Source organism: Tachysurus vachellii, chromosome 25, assembly GCF_030014155.1.
Source record: "Tachysurus vachellii isolate PV-2020 chromosome 25, HZAU_Pvac_v1, whole genome shotgun sequence".
NCBI lineage: Eukaryota > Metazoa > Chordata > Actinopteri > Siluriformes > Bagridae > Tachysurus > Tachysurus vachellii.
The window spans coordinates 15,686,632-15,708,247 of record NC_083484.1 but is presented as its reverse complement, the minus strand read 5'-3'; the positions used below and the strand labels follow the sequence as shown (position 1 = coordinate 15,708,247).

The following is a 21,616-nucleotide window of genomic DNA, read 5'->3' as shown; positions in this document are numbered from 1 at the left end:
AACGTCAAAAACACTGAAGGATAACGTGAATGGTGTTTAATTGTCTAGGTCCAATCACACCTTTCAAGGAGTGCAGCATTGACCAGGGCTAAACTGTAATGGCTAGATAACTGGGTAAAAGCATCTATCTAGGTCTTGACTGGTGATCCTGGTATGCAGAGATTAGTACATATAAGAAACTGATAGGCTCATGAGTGTGTATGGAGAGTGAAGGCCTCTGTGGTCCAATCCAACAGAAGAGCTACTGTAGCACAAAATGCTGAAATAGAGAATGTTGCTATGATAGAAAGGACTCAGAACACCATCAGCACCACTTCTGATAGCTCCTACATATTAGCATCATTAATCTTAGGTATGTGTCTGTGTGCGTGACTGCCTGTGTGTGTGAGTGCCAGTGTGTGCGACTGTTTGTTCATTCTGCTTGGAAACCATTGATTCTGGCTTTGATGTGGATGTTGGTTTGACACCTACCTACCAAGTTCACTGATATAAGAGAACCCTGATGCCATGATATCAGGATACTCTTATATCAGTGCCCTCCTTTTGAAGGATAATGCTACCTGACACTGCAGAACCTGTTAAGGAATAATCTAAGGGACATGATTATTGACTCTAAATTCACCCAGATCTCAGTCTGTTTTAGCATTTGACGGATGTGCTAGACATCCGTGGAGGCTCCACCTCCCAACTTCCAGGACTTAAAGGATGTGTTGCATCAGATACCACAGCACATCTATAGAATTCTTGGTGAGTCCATACCACAACATCTCCAGAGCTGTTCCGGTGTCACAAGGGCAAGAAACCCAGTATTAGGTATGTGGTATTAATGCTACAGCTGATCAATGTGTATATACAGTATATTTAGTATAATGGTGGCTGGTTCATAGGAATATATGTTCATATATAAGAGGCTAGCTCAGTAGCTTGACAATGACACTATTAAGGTTGAGCAATGCTATTATATAACTATAACACACACAGTTAAAAGCAAGTTCATAACTTTTTATGTCTTCTCAGCCTTTTAAATTTCTTTTTCTCACACAAAGGTAATTTTGGAGGGAGAATAATGACACAGTAATTCATTCACCTCATAAATATCTCACAAGCACCTTTTCAATCACTGCTTCTGAAATGTTAAGGATTTGTCTGAAACATATCAGCCCAAATGCAGTGTCAGGGGCAGTGTCACTAATCTCGTGACTTCATGAAACTACAGTCTGGTTTAGAACCAGAAGCGAGAAGAAAATTTGTTGGTTGTTCACTAATACAGAATGGAGCGACTGCGTGACATTTTTGCTCAATGCATGCGTTATGGGTATTACATAACAGGATAAACAGCAGATTATGGGTTAAGAATCTTGCATTAAGTGCTTAAATCTTGGAAAACACAATGAAAATATTTCTGTAAATGAATCCCTGTTGAACAGAACCAACATCAACAGCAGCCCTGATCTAAATCCTGCACAGTTTTGTTGATGTTCTCTGAGTTATGTGGAAGTGCTTTCCAGTGAAATCTTAAACAAAGATTTAATTTCCAAAGCTGCCGAGGTTAGTTACTTCCAGTATGCAGTAAATTTGTTCGATCATAAAACGTTAATATGTTTTAATGTGCTCATGCTTATGGTTTATATGATGCCCATCTTACATGGTTGGCAAAAGTGGAAAAATTCACCCTGTATAGGACACCAGGCTGTCACAGGAAAGCATGATCACACACATTTATATGTACAAGTGTAAGAATAGTCAGTCCACCTCCTGAGGAAATTGGAGAACTCTGAGGAAACCCACAGTATTATGAGAACTCAAGAACCCAAGTTCAAGCTGTAAAACTTGAACATGAGTCCATGAACACATTTTGTGTTAATATTTGTTGTGAAATTGTTACCGAATAAACAATATGGGTTTAACGATGAAACGATCAGGATAGATGCATCGGTTAAAAAAAAACCTGGTATAGATGGCATACTTTTCACCTGAGGAATAAGTCGGTCTTATCGTATCGTATCGTAGCAGATTCAGCGATACTGTCGAACATAAAATCATATTATATACCGGAAGAAATAAAAAAACACAGTGTATGAATCTCAATCAGCTCATTAGTTCAGTAGTTACGGCACCGATCAGGATGTCGACCATTTTAAGGGCTGTTTCGATCGCAGTGCATCGGAACTTTTGCTCTTTAAACAAATCCCACAGTGCACCGCAAACGAAAATATGGATCATCCACACTCTCTTTGTTCCGTTACTGAAACTAAGTTCACATCTTATGAAGCCTCTTAGCAGAAAAAAAATGCCTACAAAAAAAAGTTGGCTCATTGTTAGCATTTTTATCATTAGCATTGTTAGCATATAGCTCTCGACCGTTTACATAGATTAGAGATTCATTTAAACGACTTTTAAGTGTTTAATAATGAAGGGAAAGGAAAGTGTTAAGTGATAACGGAATTAAAACGTCAATGAAATGTCTAGGGCTCCTTACTAGTGCTCTAACTTGTGTACACAAGCTAGGGAGCTAATTGAGGCGCAAACTACACTTCCCATAATTCCCTTCGCGTATGCGGAAGTCAGTGTCAGCTGACGTCCATGCGACTTAGTGTTTTAAACCAAAAATTAAACTCCCTGTCGGTTTTGTTTGCATCTTTAGCGAACTTTCTTTGCAGCACGGATCATGTTACGCCCCAAAGCATTAACTCAGGTCCTTAGTCAGGCGAATACAAACGGAGTACAGAGCACATTGTGAGTATTCAGTTAGCTTACACACTTCTAAAACAGTGTGCTATCTGCTAGCTGGCTAACTTGCTAGCTAGCGGTTTACCTGAGCAAACTTGTTTATGTTTTTGTTTTGTTTTCCTCCTTGTAATGAATTAGGTGCACGTTTGTATGTATGCTCTGATTGATGTTTGTGGTTGATGTTGTTTGTGTTAGAAAGCAGCTCATGCTAACGTGCTATTCTTAAGATGATGATGTGTTAACTTGGACTTTTAGATTATTGAATAATGAAGGATCTCTGCTGGCTTACTCGGGTTACGGGGACACGGACGCTCGGGTTACTGCAGCCATCGCCAGCAACATCTGGGCTGCTTATGACAAAAACGGACACCAGGCTTTTAACGAGGACAAACTCAAGTTTATTCTGATGGACTGCATGGTAAGAGGGGATATGAACACACTGAGAAACTTGTCAATACGTGTTAAACATCAGACAGGGGGAATAAATGAAATGTGATTTCAGTGGCTGAAACTGGGCAGCTGAAGATTGGACATTATTCTGTCTGATTTCTGTAACCTCGGACTACATGAGTGAAAGCTGACATATTCTGATGTTTTATCACATCCGCCTGAAGATTTGCCATCTTTTGAGATGCTTTTTTTGTTCAACACGGTTGTAAAGAGTGATTATTTTCATACATGCATTCATACGGTTAGTCCAGGATAGAGTTGACAAATAGATGGGCAGCGAAGTTGAGAAAAGTTGAACTTTATGTTAATAACCTCTTTCAGCTCCTCTGTTCTCTCAGGTGCTACAGAACTTTGCTTACTAAAACTGCCAGACACAGGAACAGTTTCTTTCCCCAGGCGATTACCCTGACCAACAACTCACTATAATTATATTCCCTGCTTCATATGTATAAGTACTGCATTATCAGAACTGTCAATCATCAAATCATCTGTACACACACTACTGCTGCTATATATTGTACAAAAAGCATAATATTGCACAATATTATTTGTGCTCCCACACCATGTACATAACTGATCAGTCATATTCTATATTCATATTTAATACTGTCTATATTGTATCTCATCGTCTGCATTGTCTTGTATAGTATAGTGTTATTTATGTCTGTACTTTTGAGAGTCACAAACAGCTGGAACTAAATTCCTTGAGTGTGTCAATACGCTTGACCAATAAACCTGATTCTGATTCTGATTCTAAAGCACGAATCGGAGCGGTAGCTACCAACAGGACTGAAGATAGTAGAACTCGCACTGCTTCTCCTTTGTCTTGTATATGATATGATGCCATTCCTGCATCATCCCTGCATGTGTGAATGTAGCTTTAACCTGAAATACGCAAATCAGCCCCAGCAACCAAAGTCACATTCTGAGATCACATGCTTCTCTATGCTGATGTTTGACATGAATTTGGGAAGGTTAACTGAACCTGTTGACCTGTATCTCCATGATAGTCTGCATTGTGCTGCTCCCACCAGATTGGCTGATCAGATAAATTCATAGCATGCATCTGTTCCTTGTTTAGATTTTGACTAAGCAAATCTTTATACGATGAAAAACCTAATTGCATGTAATGCTTTCTCTAAAAGCCAGGCTCTGATCACCATCTCTCGCTCTCTTTCTCTCTCATGTACCCTAAACCCATAATAATCATCCTCAGTGAATCATTAGGCACTGTAAATCAATAAAATGTAAATCCCTCACCGTGTAAATAAACGGAGCTTTGTATCTTTAGTTTAAAATCGAACCGGTTGTGATTACAGGAAGGCAGAGTGGCGATTACGCGGGTCGCAAACTTACTCCTTTGCATGTACGCTAAGGAGACGGTGGGCTTCGGGATGCTGAAAGCCAAGGTAAGACGTGAAACATGCGTTTTGCAAATTCTCCGTTCATTTTAAATTCCTTTTGAAAACATTTCGGTGTGTTTTATTTCCAGGCGGAGGCTCTGGTGGAGTACCTTCAGGAACCACTCACACAAGTGGCAGCGTCATAGAGAGACAGAGTGAGAGAAATCTCAAATCGGCCTTTATTTCTGTTAAACCCCTGTTTATTCAGGCTTTATTTATTTGCTTTGTTGATTCTTCTGGTCTTTATTACAGATTAAAATTGTGGAATTCTTATTAATCAGTTTTTTTTCTCAGCATCTTGTGTTTGCACCTAACCAATAACATTATAAATAAGCCAATATTTGGTTAAAAAATAATAAATGTGCTTTTTTTTATAGATTATTGTTGTACTGGTTATTATTAATCTTTATTAGTGGTCCCATGTTAAAATGTATGTTATTACCTGGAAATTCAATTCAATTCAATTGTACTTGTGTAGCACTTTTAACAATGGACATTCTCAAGGCAGCTTTACAGAACATAAGAAATATAACACAAAAAGTTTATTATACAAAGATTAATATTAGACAAAAGTCCCAGATGAACAAGTCTGAGGTGAATAAAGGTGAGGAAAAACTCCCTTAGTGAACCTCATCCTCTTTTGGGTGACACTGGAGGGTGTCATTATAAACTGTTATAAACACCATAGAGTGTGTTATTATGAATAATGTCATATGAATAGACATAAATCTATTTGGAAATGTATATTGAGCTTAAACTCTTAAGAAAAAAAAATTGTGAACATCTATAGCAAGGACTCACTTTGTGTTCATTTAAGGGTAAACATTTTCTTTTTACAGACTTTAATATAATAGAATATAACATTATATTTATTAATGTGAAATCCACATGTAGATGACTGTATAAAGACTGTTGATATCTAATAAATCTTAAAAGTTCATCCAGCAGGAGAAAATAAATATTCATCGTTCACATTTTACTCTTTCTTAAAATGTCGATCTCATCCGAACGAATAAAAAAATGTACATATACATATAAAATACATATTTTCGACTCCTAACAAGGTCTAAACATCTCAGGTAGGGGAAAAAGGTCTAGTGTATAGACCTGGATGATGATTTGATGCCAGCAAGTGTTAGGAACGTTCTAGAAACATCTAAATGTAATACTTTTTTCTAAAGAGAGTTCATGTTGTGTGTGTGGAGGTAAAATGTTAGACTCAGGATTGTGTTTATGGAGAAAATGACTGGAGATTAGGGCTGGGTGGTGTTCTAAAGGAGGTCAGGTCTGTTTTTATCAGAGGAGGAAGTGAGGATCACGGTTTAGATCCTGTTGCACAGCTGGGTCAGTATACACACGTGTGCCATTTATTTACACTTACAGTTTATTTAGTTTATTATTATTTATTTTTTTTGTTAAAAGGGTTAAAAGGTTAAAGACTGCTGTGATTCTGAAGGAACGTTAATCAAAATGAAGGAAAACCAAATCAGAGCTTTAACAGACAGATAAGGTCTCTTTCATGTGAAAAAGGAAGTAAAATTACACTTTTTTTGGTAACTGCCTTATTTTGACTGTTAAGTTCCTTTCATGCAGCTTTTCTTTTGTTTGTTATTTCCTTGTGTGTTGTCATATACGGAACTTTTGTAATGCTGTTGTCGTGGATACGACTGTCCTGTTTTTGTGATTAACGCAGATCTAGACTGTCAGTAACACTGTCTCTTCTTTAGTACAAACATCTAGCGTGTTGATAGCTATAACACTAATATGACATGAGAATGCTTAACGCTCTCCTGTGAGTAGATCCTGTGACAGGCACAAATTTTAGGATTTCTAATTTAAATTAGAATAATGGTACAATGGAGGATTAAACCAATTACTTACAAAGCTGTTGTAGATACTTAGTCGTTAATATTATGAAATTGAGTGGGTTTAATGTAAAGGTCAGAAACGTAACCTGCAGTTTTAATAAAATGCTTTTACTGACACACACACACACACATGCACACACTGCTCACACTGCTCACACTCTCTGATTGGTGAAATGCTTTCTGATCCCCAATAAATAAAAAAATAAATAAATAAGACGGCCTGTGTGTCTCGTATTTGCATAATTTGATGATGTTATAATAATATGTAAATGTCCTGGCTATAGAAGGCACTACATGTCTCTGCTGAGAAATGTTTTAATATGTCATTTAGACTGGAGGACAGAGGCTGTGTCCCAAATCAATGTTTTTAATAAGAAAGTGCACACACTGGTGTGTAGGCAAGCTGCAGGCAACGCATTTTTGCCCCTACAGGGCAAGCTGGTGGATTGGCTGCTTCTGAAAAGTGGGTGGAGTTAGCGTCACCCTGTCTGATCATTGGCTGAGCAGGTGCACCAGTGAGGGTAGTTTCATATGTCTGCACCTGTGCTTGCCCTACTCGTTCAACCTGCTTTACCATTCGGTCACACCCCAACTCCAACCACCTGAGCTCTACTTATCAGCGGAAATGCCGAGCCAAACATCACGGTTACTTCCTCGTCCTAGCAGGTAAAACTTCACACCTAAACACACGGAGAGATCCGGAGTTTCCCAGTTCTCTGTGGTTCTTTGTTTCATTCTTGCTTCATCTGCTAGTGCTGAGCAACTGAGTGCTTTATCATCTCTGTTTTTTTCTTCCTTCCTGACTTCTGGATCGTGACTCATGTATTTTTATCCAGAGTTTGAAACAGCAACTAATCTGAGTGCAGAGTAATGGGATCAGACGAGGCCTACAACTTTGTCTTTAAAGGTGTGTCTTTATTTTTCTTAATAATCATTAATAAATTCATTTTTTTTTGACTGGTTCATAATGTAGTGTTTGTTCAGAAACTGGATGTACAGCAGCTGTAAAAATAAACAGACAAGATTTGATATTTGTTATATATATATATATATATATATATATATATATATATATATATATATATATATATATGTGTGTGTGTGTGTTGTATATGTGTAAGATCTCTCTTTAAAAAAAAGGCAGTTATTAATCACGTGCTGTTGTGTTTGACTTGAAAACATTCTCCAAACACCACTGTGCCCTGGCATCGCTAACGATTTTACCTTCATGTTGAGCTTCACAGAAATGCATTTGATCGTAATGACACCGCGGCTCAAAACCAAACATAATCGCTGTGTCTGATATCCTTCCAAATGTTCATTTCATGCCTGTCTTGTGATATTTGTGTCATCAATTGTCCTGGGCTCTGTAGAGGAAACGGTTTGTAGGTGTAGTTGGATACGAACACCTACACTTTGGTGCAGTTGCATGCAAGATATGCAACTCATTGGTCGTGAAGCCAGAACAAGATATTTTTGTCCAGAACAGAAGTGTTTTTTTTTCCCCTCACTACACACCACACATAAATCCTTGCAAAATGCTTCAAGGTCACAAATCTGATTCGCCATGGCAACTGGTGTGTTGTTTGCACACTACAGGTTACTGAATATGTGAGAACAAACTGTGTTTGACTTCCTTCATTCTTTGTAAAGTGCAACGTTTTGCCATCATCTGTAAAGGAGAAGCGAATTTCTATCTTTCCTTGACACACACACACACACACACACACACACACAAAACAGCTGCTTTTAATAGTTCTGGTTTTCTACATTATTAGATGAATGGGTATGAAAATATCTTATAATGCTGAGTTCAGAAGTTCAAGTGAAACAGAGTAAGTCTGGAAGAAAAAAGAAAGGGCTGAAGAATCACAATCTGTGTGAATCAGTGTTTTTTTTTTTTTCCCAGCACAATTTCCTTATTTCTATTTTGTTAAGAATTAAGATGTCCATGAATCACTGGCTGTTTGATGGGTGTGATGCTCTCAGTATTGAAACATTTTTAAACATCTCTGGCTTGCCTGGACATACCTGCAGATTGTTCCAGGGAGTATATAATAACAGGTATTTCATATAGCTCACTCTCAAATGACTCTTAACCCACCGTGAGATTAGACCAGGCCCAGTCCAGTCCAACCTAAACCGATTTTCTGACCACAGTTGCTACATAATACAGGTCTGAACCTGTAGCAGCTCCCATCATCATGGCTTCATGCATAATCACCTCTTTATTTCCCCAGTGGTTCTCATAGGGGAATCGGGCGTAGGCAAGAGCAACTTGCTTTCACGCTTTACTAAGAACGAGTTCAACCATGACAGCAGGACCACTATTGGTGTGGAGTTCAGTACGAGGACGATGGAACTGAACGGCCTCACCATTAAAGCACAGATTTGGGACACAGCCGGATTGGAGCGGTATCGTGCCATCACCTCGGCGTAAGTAATCACGGATGTTGTCCAACTATTCCGACTTTATTTTGTTTGGGTTCTTTGACCAAATAAACAGTCAGCCTTCATCAGAAAGGCAGTATCTTGCAAAAAAAATCCTAAAATGTTATTGTTCTATCAAAATTGTTCTTCAACGCTGTGTTATTAGAAATTAGATCTCATGATCATCAAATGCATTTCATTTCATTGAGTGATGGGATGGTGAAGCTCTCTAGAAGAAAGAGCTTTTAATCCTCCGTTAGAAAATGTGCACAAGCCAACAGTCGTAAGGTCTTGCGTAATCCTTTTCTTGCAAAACAATTCCGTACTCTGAGAGAGACACGTGAAGAGAAATGGTTCACCGCACTCACGTCTGACTTGCAATTGAAGTTAGACTGAGGATTAAAGCTTAGACTATTGTGCTACTAGAGAGACCCTGGTTCTCTGTCTTGAAAAACTTGAGACCCAATAAAATATTTAAAGGTTTTACTTAGTTTTATTTCATAAAAACTTAAATGTTGACTGAGGAACCACCAACAGAATCTAGACCTGAAGAACTTACAGTTTCTTGCAAACTGGTCTACAGGAACTACCAGATGCTCTCTCTGAGCTTGCACCAGATCCAATCATGAAAATAATCTACCGGATACAGGGTGCTTATAAACCCTCTTGATTGGCTAGGGTTGTTCTGATCAGCAGGGAAGAGAGGAACACCATCTTCTTCCCTGAGAGCAGAACAATTATTGCCTTTTATTGAACCTCTTGAGTTCCCATGTCTTATTCTCTTGATGGCTAGAAACCAATTAGAAAACATGTTCCACTGAATCTAAGCTACAGCTAAATGCAAAAAAAAAAAAAAAAAAAAAGGAATTCTTGGGATGACCTTATTTTGGAGAACCAACATATAAATGAAGATAATTTTAATTAAAAATTCCAATTTTCCAATGTTTCTCAAATGGATCCTTGGAGACTCGTAAGTGGTCCACATTATTGCTCTGTCCTAGTTGCCAACATTCTTAAAACAAGCAATCAGGGAAACAGAAAACTGGTGTAGGTTTTGGGGTGAAGGTGTGAGACAGCATGGAACAAGCAGTTTAGGAAACTAATCCTCTAATCGATTTCCTGATCTTTCCCTCTGTTCTTTTTCTGCAGTTATTATCGGGGTGCTGTTGGAGCGCTGCTTGTTTTTGACATTTCAAAGCACCTGACATACCAGAGCGCAGAGCGCTGGCTGAAGGAACTTTATGACCATGCCGATCCCCAAATTGTGGTCATGCTGGTTGGTAACAAGTCAGACTTGGCATCGGTACGATCCGTGTCAACTGAGGATGCAAAAGATTTTGCAGGTGCTCATCTTAAAACATACTTCCTGTTATAGAACCTGTATAACTTGTTATAACTGTGTTATAATGTACTATATCTTGTTTTATAACTAGAAAAGAACGGATTGCTCTTCATGGAAACCTCTGCTCTGGAATCAACAAACGTCGAAGCCGCTTTCAACAACGTCCTCACAGGTACTGTGTACTGTCAATATTACATCTCAGATTTCATTTCAGAATTTTCCATACTTGGAGTTTTGCCCGTGGAATTTAGTTCTGGAAAGCTAATCGATCGACTTTTTTGTAGAAATCCACAAGAAAGTAAACAGCAAAGAAGTGACCCGTGGCTCAATCAACGCCGTGTCACTGTCCAATCCCAGCGCAGGATCCACTGAAGCTCAGGAGGAGAAGAAACCCTGCTGTAAAAACTTATAAGTACGAAGACATGCAGAACATAAAGGAGTGGAGAGGACCACGCTGTGTCTGTGGGACACGGTGCTGTCTGTCTGATGACAACTCCAAAACAAAACGCTGTTTGTTGACTGACCGATGTGGCCATATGTATTTCGCTTCCATGTCGCTATCACGGGAAAGTATTCTTGTGCATGTTTTATTTAGGCTGAACTTGTTTCCTTAGATGTTTTCTCCGTCTTCTCTCACATGCGCACTAGCAATCTGAGCATTTCTTAGCTTTGTGAAAAGTTTTATTTCATTATTTAACCATGTTGAAACCATGTCCTTTAAGATTTATTTCAAATGACTGTCAGATGTAAAATGTGACATGTTGACGATACTGTTTCAAACGAAACGTTGTCAAACAACAAAAAACTGTATACTACATTTCATGAATTTCAGTCTTCACCCAGTTAAATCCTTATTGGAATGAGGACACAGATTTTCTTTTAACACTGATATATCAATCAAATATGGTATGAAATAATAATAACAAATATAATAATGAAATATGATATGATATATGATATGATAAATATGGTACACTGTAAGATGATGATTAATAAATTGACCACATTTGTTCACGAAACCTCTTTTCATGACTCGTTTTTTTTCTGATATTTGTATCACATCAAAACGTTCCTTTATAATGACGCCCAAACGATAACGTTACAATAAGGCCTGAAAGGGCAAAGCTGTATAAAGAATTTATGTGTTAAGGCTATTTTTGATCATGATTAATAATTCAATGGTGAACATGAATTGTTCTAGGATATATAATTAGGAGGGGGGGGGGGGCACAGTGGCTTAGTGGTTAGCACGTTCGCCTCACACCTCCAGGGTTGGGGGTTCGATTCCCGCCTCCGTCTTGTGTGTGGAGTTTGCATGTTCTCCACGTGCCTCGGGGGTTTCCTCCGGGTACTCCGGTTTCCTCCCCCGGTCCAAAGACATGCATGGTAGGTTGACTGGCATCTCTGGAAAATTGTCCGTTGTGTGTGAGTGTGTGAGTGAATGAGAGTGTGTGTGTGCCCTGTGATGGGTTGGCACTCCATCCAGGGTGTATCCTGCCTTGATGCCCGATGACGCCTGAGATAGGCACAGGCTCCCCGTGACCCGAGGTAGTTCGGATAAGCGGTAGAAAATGAATGAATGAATGAATATATAATTAGGCATTTATAAATTATGTGTATTTGTATTTGCTATAAATCATATACAGTTGTGTTTGTTTAGATGTTCAGTGGTGTTGAGTCAGAGTCAGGGCTCAGTGCAGGACGCTCGAGTTCTTTACTCCAACCTTAACCACCACATCGTGTCTTCATGGAGCTCAGGGGTTTTGTGCACAGGGACATTGTCATGATGGAGCTTTGGTCTCGTAGTGCCAGAGAAGGGAAACTGTAATGCTACAACATACAGAGACATTCAATTCAGTTCAATTTATTTGTATAGCACTTTTAACCATGGACGTTGTCTCAACAGCTGTCAGCTTTACAGAAGTATAGAAACATAGAATACAATTTTTAAAGTTTAAAATGTACTATTTATCTAATGTTAGTCGTTTATTCAGAACATTTGGGTGTTTTGAGAAGAAGCACATGTGAATAATTATTTTGACATGACTCTAAACAATTGCACCTGGTTGATTTAGACTCGGACCGATCATCTATTATCCTGACTCGACAGCATGCATGGACTTTCCTGATTCTTGTAACTACATACCATTCTAATCACTTTTACACCAATGACTAAAAAACAAACAAAACAAAACAAACAAACAAAAAAAAGGTTTCAGAGCATATTCTAAACATTTTTTTGCTTGTGTGTGAGAGAGTGTGTGTGTGAGAGTGTGTGTGAGAGTGTAAGTGTGTGTGTGTGAGAGAGAGAGAGTGCGTGTGAGAGAGAGAGAGAGAGAGAGAGAGAGTGTAAGTGTGTGTGTGAGAGAGAGTGTGTGAGTGTATGAGAGTGAGAGTGTGTGTGTGAGAGAGAGAGAGTGTGTGTGTGTGTGTGTGTGTGTGTGTGTGTGTGTGTGTGTGTGTGTGTGTGTGTGTGTAATTCATGCAGTAAAAAATACATGGCCAATTCTGTGTAATTATATGTAATGTTTATTGTTTATTCCCTTTGATTAGTCCATAAATGTGTTATTAAGCAACTACACAAGAAAAAGTTTCTATAGTAATACTTTATAATTATTATACTAATAAACGAATAAATAAATAAATGAATGAACGATTATGACATCAAACCCGGAAGTACTGAAGTAAAATAAAACGCTTCCTTTTACCTGAAAGAAAGCTTCACCTGAAAGATTTTTAGTTACAGGAACCTGATATTTCTTGATGGATGGCGATAAGGTTTTTTGTGCAAAAAAAAAAAAAAAAACCCTGAAAAATACCTGCGGCGTCATTTTCTTTTTCTTTTTCTTTTCCTTTTTTTTTTTTTTTTTTTTTACCTCCTACGTGGCATTTCCGGTGTTATACACAGCGCTACACACCTGTGTAGTTACCTGAGAGGATGACCTGTTGCGTCTGTCAAATCCAAAGCGTTCGTTCCTTCATTGGCGGACGTAATATGATTGACACCCGAATGGACCAATAATATTCGAGTTTGTGTCAGGCGTTTAGACGGAGGAGCCGTTCGAGGAGCCGCACGAGCGCAGAAACCTTGGTGACGCAGCCAGACAGGTTACTCAGCAACGCTTTGATTCGAAGTTTATTCATATTTAGTTGCGATATTATTAAATATCGGTGTTTTTTGAAACATCTTAGAGTTCGTGAGCAGTTCTGTAAGTTTTGACATGCGCTTCCTCGGCTCACCCTGGCGACTTTGACTGCGTCTGAGTTTCATGACAAGTTGCTTTGACGTTAGCTTTAGCCGGCTAGCTACAATTAGTCTCACTGTTTAACGCGTTATTTTTCTCAATTACCTGTCGTTACGAACCGTTCTCAAGCCATGACGGGTAGAGAAGAGGAATATGACTATCTTTTCAAAGGTAAGAGGCTTTGTTAACTTTCTAAAACCTGACTTATCTAACTGCTTTAACCTGAATCCCAATTTGCACCTTGTGCCCTATTTAGGTGCCCTCTGTAGTGAACATAATAATGGCTCGTGCAGACTATCTAGTGCACTCGGTTATTTAAAGGGACGCCGTTTGGGCAGAAAACAAATAAATAATCAGTTACTAATAACATTTTAACGATATTTATTCGATTTTTTTTTCTATTGAACGAGCAGATATAATGTCAGCTTGGTATTTAAAAGCAAGATAAAGCCTAGGACCTGATGATCATAACACAGTACTAAATGACAGGTTTAATTACAGTACTCATTCATTTCTTCTTGGTAATATATTATACTATTTTTTTTCTGTTAACTTTTTTTTTATATATGATGTGATATAGACTGGTGGAATTTGTGTAGAAAGAGTTGCACAATTCAGTGGTGAAATGAGTCAGTTATTTCTCAATATTAACATTTCACATCTCTGTGTTTATTGCATCATTGTGCATTTTCACCAAGACAAAGCATATTTAAATTAAATTAAATCCTCTGTAACAACATCCAGACTTGATTTAAATTTACTTTTGACTATAACCTATACAAAGGTGTCATTAATGTAGAACGAACCTTTGGAGCTTTTGTTTCAGGCGCCGCAGGTGCGGTCGAACCGGAAAGACCTGCATGCACGTCTTGTGCACCATTTGTTAGGAATACGGATATGTCACTAAGCTTTGGGAACCTGTAGAAGTTTAGTTTTCGACTTTATTTTTGTTTAGTTTAATTGCATAAATCTCTGGGCCAAACAGAAGTTGTTAATGGTATTGCATATAGTGAGTAAAGTTGGGATTTAGGAGACAGGTGTTAGAAATGCCTTGAATTTTCTCCTTTAAATAAAGAGCCCAACCTCAGCTGCACCTCTTACTGTTTGGATTCTGAGTCAGTCAGTATTAATGAATCACTGCTTGGCCTGCTGTAGGGTGCCTTTCCCTGCCAAACAGCTTGTTCACCAAGTTTCCAAGTGCATTTTTTAGTCAAAGCAGATTGTTTCAGTCATTATTTGCATGTCTGAGTCAGTAGTAAATTTTGGGGTGTCGGATGTTTCCCTTGTAGCCTGCGGAAAATGTTTCAGCAGCCAAAGATTTTGTTATGCAATTGTAATATGGTTTGTTAAAAAAAAACACATGTATATACACACACACAAGCAAAATGTAGTTTAAAGATAGGTGTCATTTTTATAAATGGAAATTTCTGTAATCCTTTGTAAATTCCTCAGTGTGAAAACTGTTTTATTTATCATCGTACAGTTCCTGAAATTCAGGAAACACCAAAGGCATGTTGTGCATTTCATAACAGATATGTAGGTGAGCTTGAAAAGGGAGTAGTGTGCTGCTTTGGTTAGGGAAAAAAAATGAAGCTGTGTTGAAACATGCCCTCTAAGATCGTGCCTTATGAAAACGCTTACAAGCTTCACCAATTGGTTTTTCTGCCTTGCTGATCTCTGACCGCTCGAATCCTCCGCAGTGGTGCTAATCGGAGACTCCGGGGTCGGGAAGAGCAACCTACTGTCCCGCTTCACGCGCAACGAGTTCAACCTGGAGAGCAAGAGCACCATCGGCGTGGAGTTTGCCACTCGCAGCATTCATGTAGAGGGCAAAACGATCAAAGCCCAGATCTGGGACACTGCAGGTCAGGAGAGATACCGTGCCATCACCTCAGCGTGAGTGTTAAACCTTTACCACTTTCGGCTACTGACATCAGTGTGTGTTATTTATCAGTCATTCAGGCAAGTTGCTTACAAAAATCATTTAATTGTATTCTGTTGTTTAATAATTGTTTAATTTTTTCATGCTGCTTTAGATTATAGGACTTTACTTATTTAAAATAACAACAAAACCACCACATACACTTTAATGCACCAGAGTCATCTATAAACCAAAAGATCTCCAATTGGAGACAGTTGGATTCTCCACTCTGATTGGTCAGAAGTTATTTCCTTTGTCTGCTCCAGACTACAGGTTAATATTAATCATTCTGTGTGAGAAATCGTGTCTATATTAACAGTTTATTCACAGAGATAAGAGAGAACAATCCTCGTAAACATGAGAAAGGAGTCTAAGCGTTAAAGTTTGTTTAACATGTATAGAAGGAGTCTCCAGTGTCAGGGCTTTGTAAAGGTTACTGTAGAGTTAAAGCTGTAGGTTTTTGGACATATTCAGGACAGAGGAGTTTATGCTTCTTTGAGGTTTCTTGGTAACATGACAAGATGCTTCTTTTGTGGACTTTAGACGTTACAGTAAAAGAATAGAAAATATCATGTCATTTTTAATACAGTTCAATTTTACTTGCTGTGGCACAAGAGGAATAAAACATTTCAGGATGTTCTGTAGTAGGAATGTTGTACTGCGTACTTAACTGACCAAGGAGTAAATAAGGACACGAGAAACAGTGCGTTCCTAGACGGTAGGTATTTTATTAACAGGATTATGATCCAAAATTAGCATTTAAACAATGACAGGATTCAGAATGCCACACAAACTGGTATCACTCACGTTCTTTCATTGTTTCCTTGAACTGTATGTTTTTTTTTTTTTTTTTTTTTTGTCTTTTGTCCCATGACGTCATGGTAACCAGCAGCACTACTTTGAATACGTCGTTGACTTCATTTGTTTGCGCTGCACTGAGGGCTGCACTGTAATGTGCTAAAAGGATAGCAATTTTTTTTCTTTCTTCTATGTCACGCTCATGTCGTTAACATTAGATCATTTTTTTTTTAAACAGAGTTTTATTTTGGAAAAATGAAAAAATACGACACAATCTGTGATTATTATTTTATTTTTTTTAAAGTTGAACCGCTGTGTTTTTGTGTCTGCAGATACTACCGCGGTGCTGTCGGTGCTCTTCTGGTGTACGACATCGCAAAGCACTTGACGTATGAAAACGCCGAGCGCTGGCTGAAGGAGCTGCAGGACCACGCTGACAGCAACATCGTCATCATGCTGGTGGGCAACAAGAGCGACCTGCGTCACCTACGAGCCGTGCCTACAGACGAGGCCAAAGCGTTCTCAGGTCAGTTCACAGGGATTCTGATTTCTACAGTAATGGATAATGGGAACAGAGCTGATGTAAGATGTGTGGAAGTGGTTTCTTTCCTCAGCCGGTGTTCTACACGGTGCGCTTCACTCGACTGACTCACTACACAGGGCTCTGCAGCACTGAACGCTTCCAACATAGGTTCAGCTTTCTGTGTTTACTGTTCATTAGTTACTTATTGGTTTTTATAAGCAGGAAATTCACCGTCTGTTCAGTAGCGCTGGAGAGAATATATTACCTTTATGTGTTCATATCTCTGTATTAATATTATTATTATTATTATTATTATTTTTATTATTTTCTAAATATAAAAGAAAATAACGATGACCAGATAATTGTCAGATAAGTCATCTATTTAATATACTAATGAATGATGAGGAATTAAAGAAGCATTAAAAGCAGATAAAGTGGCTGCTTTGTGCAGCACTACACACACACACACACACACACACACACACATTTAGCAGTTTGATATTCCCATCAGCTCGTCATTTTAAGGCAGAAACATCACAGTACGAGATGTAACTTGGTGTCTCAGTTAAGTCTGTGTGATCCCCTGGATGTCACTTCATGACTTGTGATTTCTGTCTTTAGAGAAACACGGGCTTTCCTTCCTCGAGACTTCCGCTTTGGACTCCTCTAATGTAGAGCTCGCCTTCCAGACCATTCTCACAGGTAAGTCCGATCACACCAGACATCGACTGTACAAAACAAAAGGGTGATATGGCACAGGTCCTGGTCAGAGGCACTGGACTCCAGATTCCACTTTCCACTTTTTTTTCTCACCTCCTCTCAGAACTAGCGTTGTCCAGATCACCTTACATGATATGGAAAAACAGCAGCTCACTATAACTATGACTATAACAACGCTCTTACTAGTCCTTGTTAGTCTCCGCTAACTAAATAGCTTTACTTGCTTTCTAGATGAGATGTACCATTACCAGTAATGCAGATTGCTAAATCTCTGGTGATGATGAAGTTGTTTACCTTCGCTGTAGCTTCGAAGGCAGAAAATCAAGAGTATTTGAGCTGCTTGGGCGACACAACTGTCTGCAGCTGCAGTTGAAGTGACATGTTATATCACATACCGGGGAACAAAAATAGATACGTTTGCTCTTTCATAGGTAGACTACAAATTCAGAATATTGGCAATGAAATATTGTAGATTCAGGATGTCATAATAAATCTCCTCATGTTCACTCACTAACAAACCATTTGTTTAATAGCACGCTGGTTTTTTTTCCCCATCTCTCGCACCTGATCTCTAGGGTAACGTGTAAAACGTGCAAAGAAAGAAAAAAAAAATAGCGGAGATATTTATTTAAATAGTCACTCAGTCCAGTCACTTAGGCAGCTCATCATTTAGGCAGCATTATAGACTTCAACTCCTTTAACAAAAAGTTTTAATTTTTTATTATATAATGAAAGTAAAATTTCTATAATTTCATGGTGGCTTATCGTTTCCTGACACTTTCTTCATGATGCACAACGTGTTGCATTCTGGCCTTTTACAATAAGTCTTTTCTTCCTAGTTAGGTTTTTCTGCTATCAGTAGTATTAGTATTTAGTACCGGTTAGAAGGTACCATTAGTGTTTTTTTTACTAATCAAATAAATATATAGATTAAAGTGAGAATCATCTTTAGTCACTTTTGAGTTTTATTTTGGTTAAATGACAGAAACAAGTACACAACACTACAGTAGTTCTGTTTTGTCAGGAGTTTTTCACCCCTGATCCTGGAGTTAGATTTTAATTTCTGCCATTAGGTGGCAGCAGATTCCAAGCCACAGATATGAACTGACCCTTTTTTCAGGTCAAAGAAGCATCTGCTCTATTATAAGGTTGTATGATTAAAACTGTTTTGTTTTCAGTTTCATACGAAGCTCTGTATTTATTTATCGACTGAAGCCATTTATTATCCCCTCTGTCATGGCGTTCCAAGTGTAATTCATCCGTTCATCTTTCTTTCAGCAATCTACCGCATCGTATCTCAGAGGCAAATTTCCGGGCGCGGCGACACCGACTTCTCCCCCAACTCTAAAGTCGTGCCCATCACGGTGCAGCCCACACAGAGCTCGGCCAAGCAAAGCGCCTGCTGCCAGAACAACTAAGCGGCCGCCGTAGCACAATGGGATTATGGGTAAAAACCGACATAAGGCTGGCCAAGGGGGGTTGCAAAGTTTGTTTGTCAAGCACATTAAGACCCCACCACCAACCCACCCCTCTCCCCTTAATAACACATGCGGTAGGCTTTAACGTCTAAGCCCTAATTCAACAAGTTAAGCTTTAACGTAGGGACAGAAGTGAAAAGAAAGGATTGTTATTTTGTTTTTCCTCCACAGACTGATTTAAGGTTCTTTATATTTTTACACTAATTAGAAACGATACTAGTAGACTATTTATGTCTGCGGACATTTTGCAGGAGTTACAGTTTATATCCCCAGCTAGCACTTACAACGTGCTCAAGCCTATACAGATACAGGAAAGAGGGTGCTACAATGAAATGTGTCTATTTTAGCCACTACGTACTGGGTCTAGTTTTTATTAAAGTCTCCTGGAGGAAACTTTTTTTATTTTCAGCGGATCAGTGAAAAAAAAAAAAAAAAAAAAAAATCATCGACTTCATCTCCATGACTGCTGCGTCTGCCTGTATTGTTGATTTGTAAGATGACTCAGTGAAAGAACCCCTCTATTTATTTGCTGCATTGAAACATCTGAGATGACACTGTTCAGATTACATCCCGATAGCCTGTGGATTTTTATTTTAAACACATTGTTTTATTTTGATGGTGTTTTCTGGTCTTTTTTTTTATATATATATATATATATATATATATATATATATATATATATATATATATATATATATATATAAAATTTATTTAAGGGTTGATTAACTGTATTCTCTCCAGGGTGAGTAAAGTGTAAAGTGAACTAGTGACGTGTCTTTTTTTTTTTTAATGTGGGAAGTTTAACTGATCTGTTTCCTTTTGGGTCATGTGTTCGTTTTCGTGTTTGCTCGTTTTATTTGGCCGATAGTTCTTAGGTTCGTTTGAATGGATCAGCTTTAGAGGCTTTTCTAGGTGTCGTTTTATCAGTGACTCGTTTAACCTGGACTACGATGAAGGCACAGAACAGGAAGGCAGAGGCAGGCTCATCCCTTTACGTTAACGGATTATGTTGCAGGACTGAGCAACAGCGGTGCACTGAGCTGCTCACTGAGGAGTTTCTGGTGTACTGGAAGGGGCTTGTCTTACTGTAAGTGAAGCCCTCATTGCCCATCCCTATAATATACTGTATGTAACCTGAAGAAAGCCGTACCCTCCGGGATCACTGTTAATTGTGTCCCATCTCTCACTCCTTTTCTCTCTTCTCCCTCCTTTTCTCTCTGGATGGAGTCACAGAAAGAGAGTTCACGGTAGGTCAGATTAAGGAAAAAGATGAGACGAGAGATGTGGTGAAGGTCATTTATCTCTAGTTCAGTTTCTGTCAATTAGGAAGCCTTTTTTGATTAAATTCCAGGTCTGTGAAGAACCTAAACGTTCAGCACTCGTCACTGGCATTAACCTCGTTCTCAAAAACACTAGATTCGATCTGTGTGTCGGTGTTTTTGCATCTTAAAATTTCCTCAAGTACCAGGAAGACCTCTCATCAAATAGAAGTACAGTTCATGTGGCTGCAAATGTGTTCTCCTTCAGAATATTCCTAGATGCTCAAGTACTGCATTATTGCTCCAAAAAATCGGAAATGCTTTAATTAAACGAAACGATCGTTCAGTAATCCGGAGAGAACCCAAACCTCTCATTTCATCTTATTCATGAGTTTATAAACCCAAAGAGAAATGGAGGAGAAAAAAAAGTAAGGGAAGAAAAATGTCTTTTTCTAATATTAGTAGCATTTTTATGTATGAAGGGGTGAAATGTAAAAAGTGACGTTGTGTTGATGCATAAATCTGTATATATGGATAAAAATAAACGTGGTTTTTTTTTTTTTGGCTTTTAGCCGCTCGCCTCGTCAATCTAATGCCGATGTTAGATAACAGGAATTTCAACAGATTTCATCAAGATTATTAAATTGATTTTATTAGAAACATTTACAATACATGTTTGGAAAGTAATAAAATAACAAAAACTAGTATGGCATACATACATTGGTCAAATATAAAAACAAAAGAAAAACTTTTTAACTCACAGAGAACATGTGCTAAGAAATAAACCTGCAAAATCGTATGCCTCGTGTGGGCACCACATGAATGATCATATGCTTGAAGAAGTAGAAGAAGAAAAAAGAAATAAAAAAAAAAAGGTTTTGAAGTATTGGCTAGCCAAACAAAAAACCAACCCTATGGTATGGCAAACCTTTCCCACTCACCAACAAGAACCTAAACACTTAGAGCAGGAGATGCTGGTCCAAACTAATGCACTAAGACCACTACATGAGTTTTATATGAAACACTTTTTTTTTCTTTCTACTGAGTCTGAAGATTCTGAAAGCTACCAAAGACGTACTGTTGGAGTTGGAGTTGGAGTTCCTTATCCAAAGCAAGCCCAAAAGAACATGATCACCCCCGTAAACCCCCGACCCCGCCCTTTTTTTTGTGTCACTATCATACTGAAACAAATCAAAACCACGCTACACAATTAGCTTTGCCATTATGAAGTCAAAACTGTCGAGATACAATTTCACCATGTAAGAGCTGAGGCTGTCCTTCAACATAACGAGCCGCCGTTAGACATTTTCCTGCCAGAGTGATGAAAATCTACAAGCGAAAAAACAAAACGAAACAAAAAACAAACCCAACCAAGTATTCATCAGCCCTTTAGTGTAGTGTGTACAGAAAGCCTTCACTTGTACGCAACAAAACATTATTTAGTACCGT

At 38.5% G+C, this 21,616-nt stretch overlaps 3 protein-coding genes across 4 annotated transcripts; all 3 read left to right on the top strand.

Moving 5' to 3' along the window:
- The first annotated feature begins 2,553 nt into the window (after window positions 1–2,553).
- On the top strand, window positions 2,554–4,955 carry lamtor2 (late endosomal/lysosomal adaptor, MAPK and MTOR activator 2). The gene is made up of 4 exons (XM_060861459.1): window positions 2,554–2,736; window positions 2,986–3,148; window positions 4,500–4,589; window positions 4,673–4,955. Exons 1-4 carry the CDS (start codon window positions 2,669–2,671, stop codon window positions 4,727–4,729), a joined length of 378 nt encoding a protein of 125 aa, XP_060717442.1. The 5' UTR covers window positions 2,554–2,668; the 3' UTR covers window positions 4,730–4,955.
- Window positions 4,956–6,977: 2,022 nt separating this feature from the next.
- rab25b (RAB25, member RAS oncogene family b) lies at window positions 6,978–11,242 on the top strand. Of its 2 annotated transcripts, XM_060861458.1 has the most exons (6): window positions 6,978–7,117; window positions 7,288–7,358; window positions 8,692–8,887; window positions 10,031–10,224; window positions 10,315–10,395; window positions 10,508–11,242. In XM_060861458.1, the coding sequence occupies exons 2-6, from the start codon at window positions 7,322–7,324 to the stop codon at window positions 10,633–10,635; spliced, it is 636 nt and encodes a 211-aa protein (XP_060717441.1). In that variant the 5' UTR covers window positions 6,978–7,117; window positions 7,288–7,321; the 3' UTR covers window positions 10,636–11,242. The 2 variants fall into 2 exon arrangements, with proteins under 2 accessions (XP_060717441.1, XP_060717440.1); XM_060861457.1 differs by lacking the exon at window positions 6,978–7,117 and having other exon boundaries at window positions 7,124–7,358.
- Window positions 11,243–13,280: 2,038 nt separating this feature from the next.
- Window positions 13,281–20,738, top strand: rab11al (RAB11a, member RAS oncogene family, like). The gene is made up of 5 exons (XM_060861865.1): window positions 13,281–13,639; window positions 15,169–15,364; window positions 16,520–16,713; window positions 17,332–17,412; window positions 18,709–20,738. Exons 1-5 carry the CDS (start codon window positions 13,600–13,602, stop codon window positions 18,846–18,848), a joined length of 651 nt encoding a protein of 216 aa, XP_060717848.1. The 5' UTR covers window positions 13,281–13,599; the 3' UTR covers window positions 18,849–20,738.
- Window positions 20,739–21,616: the final 878 nt, after the last annotated feature.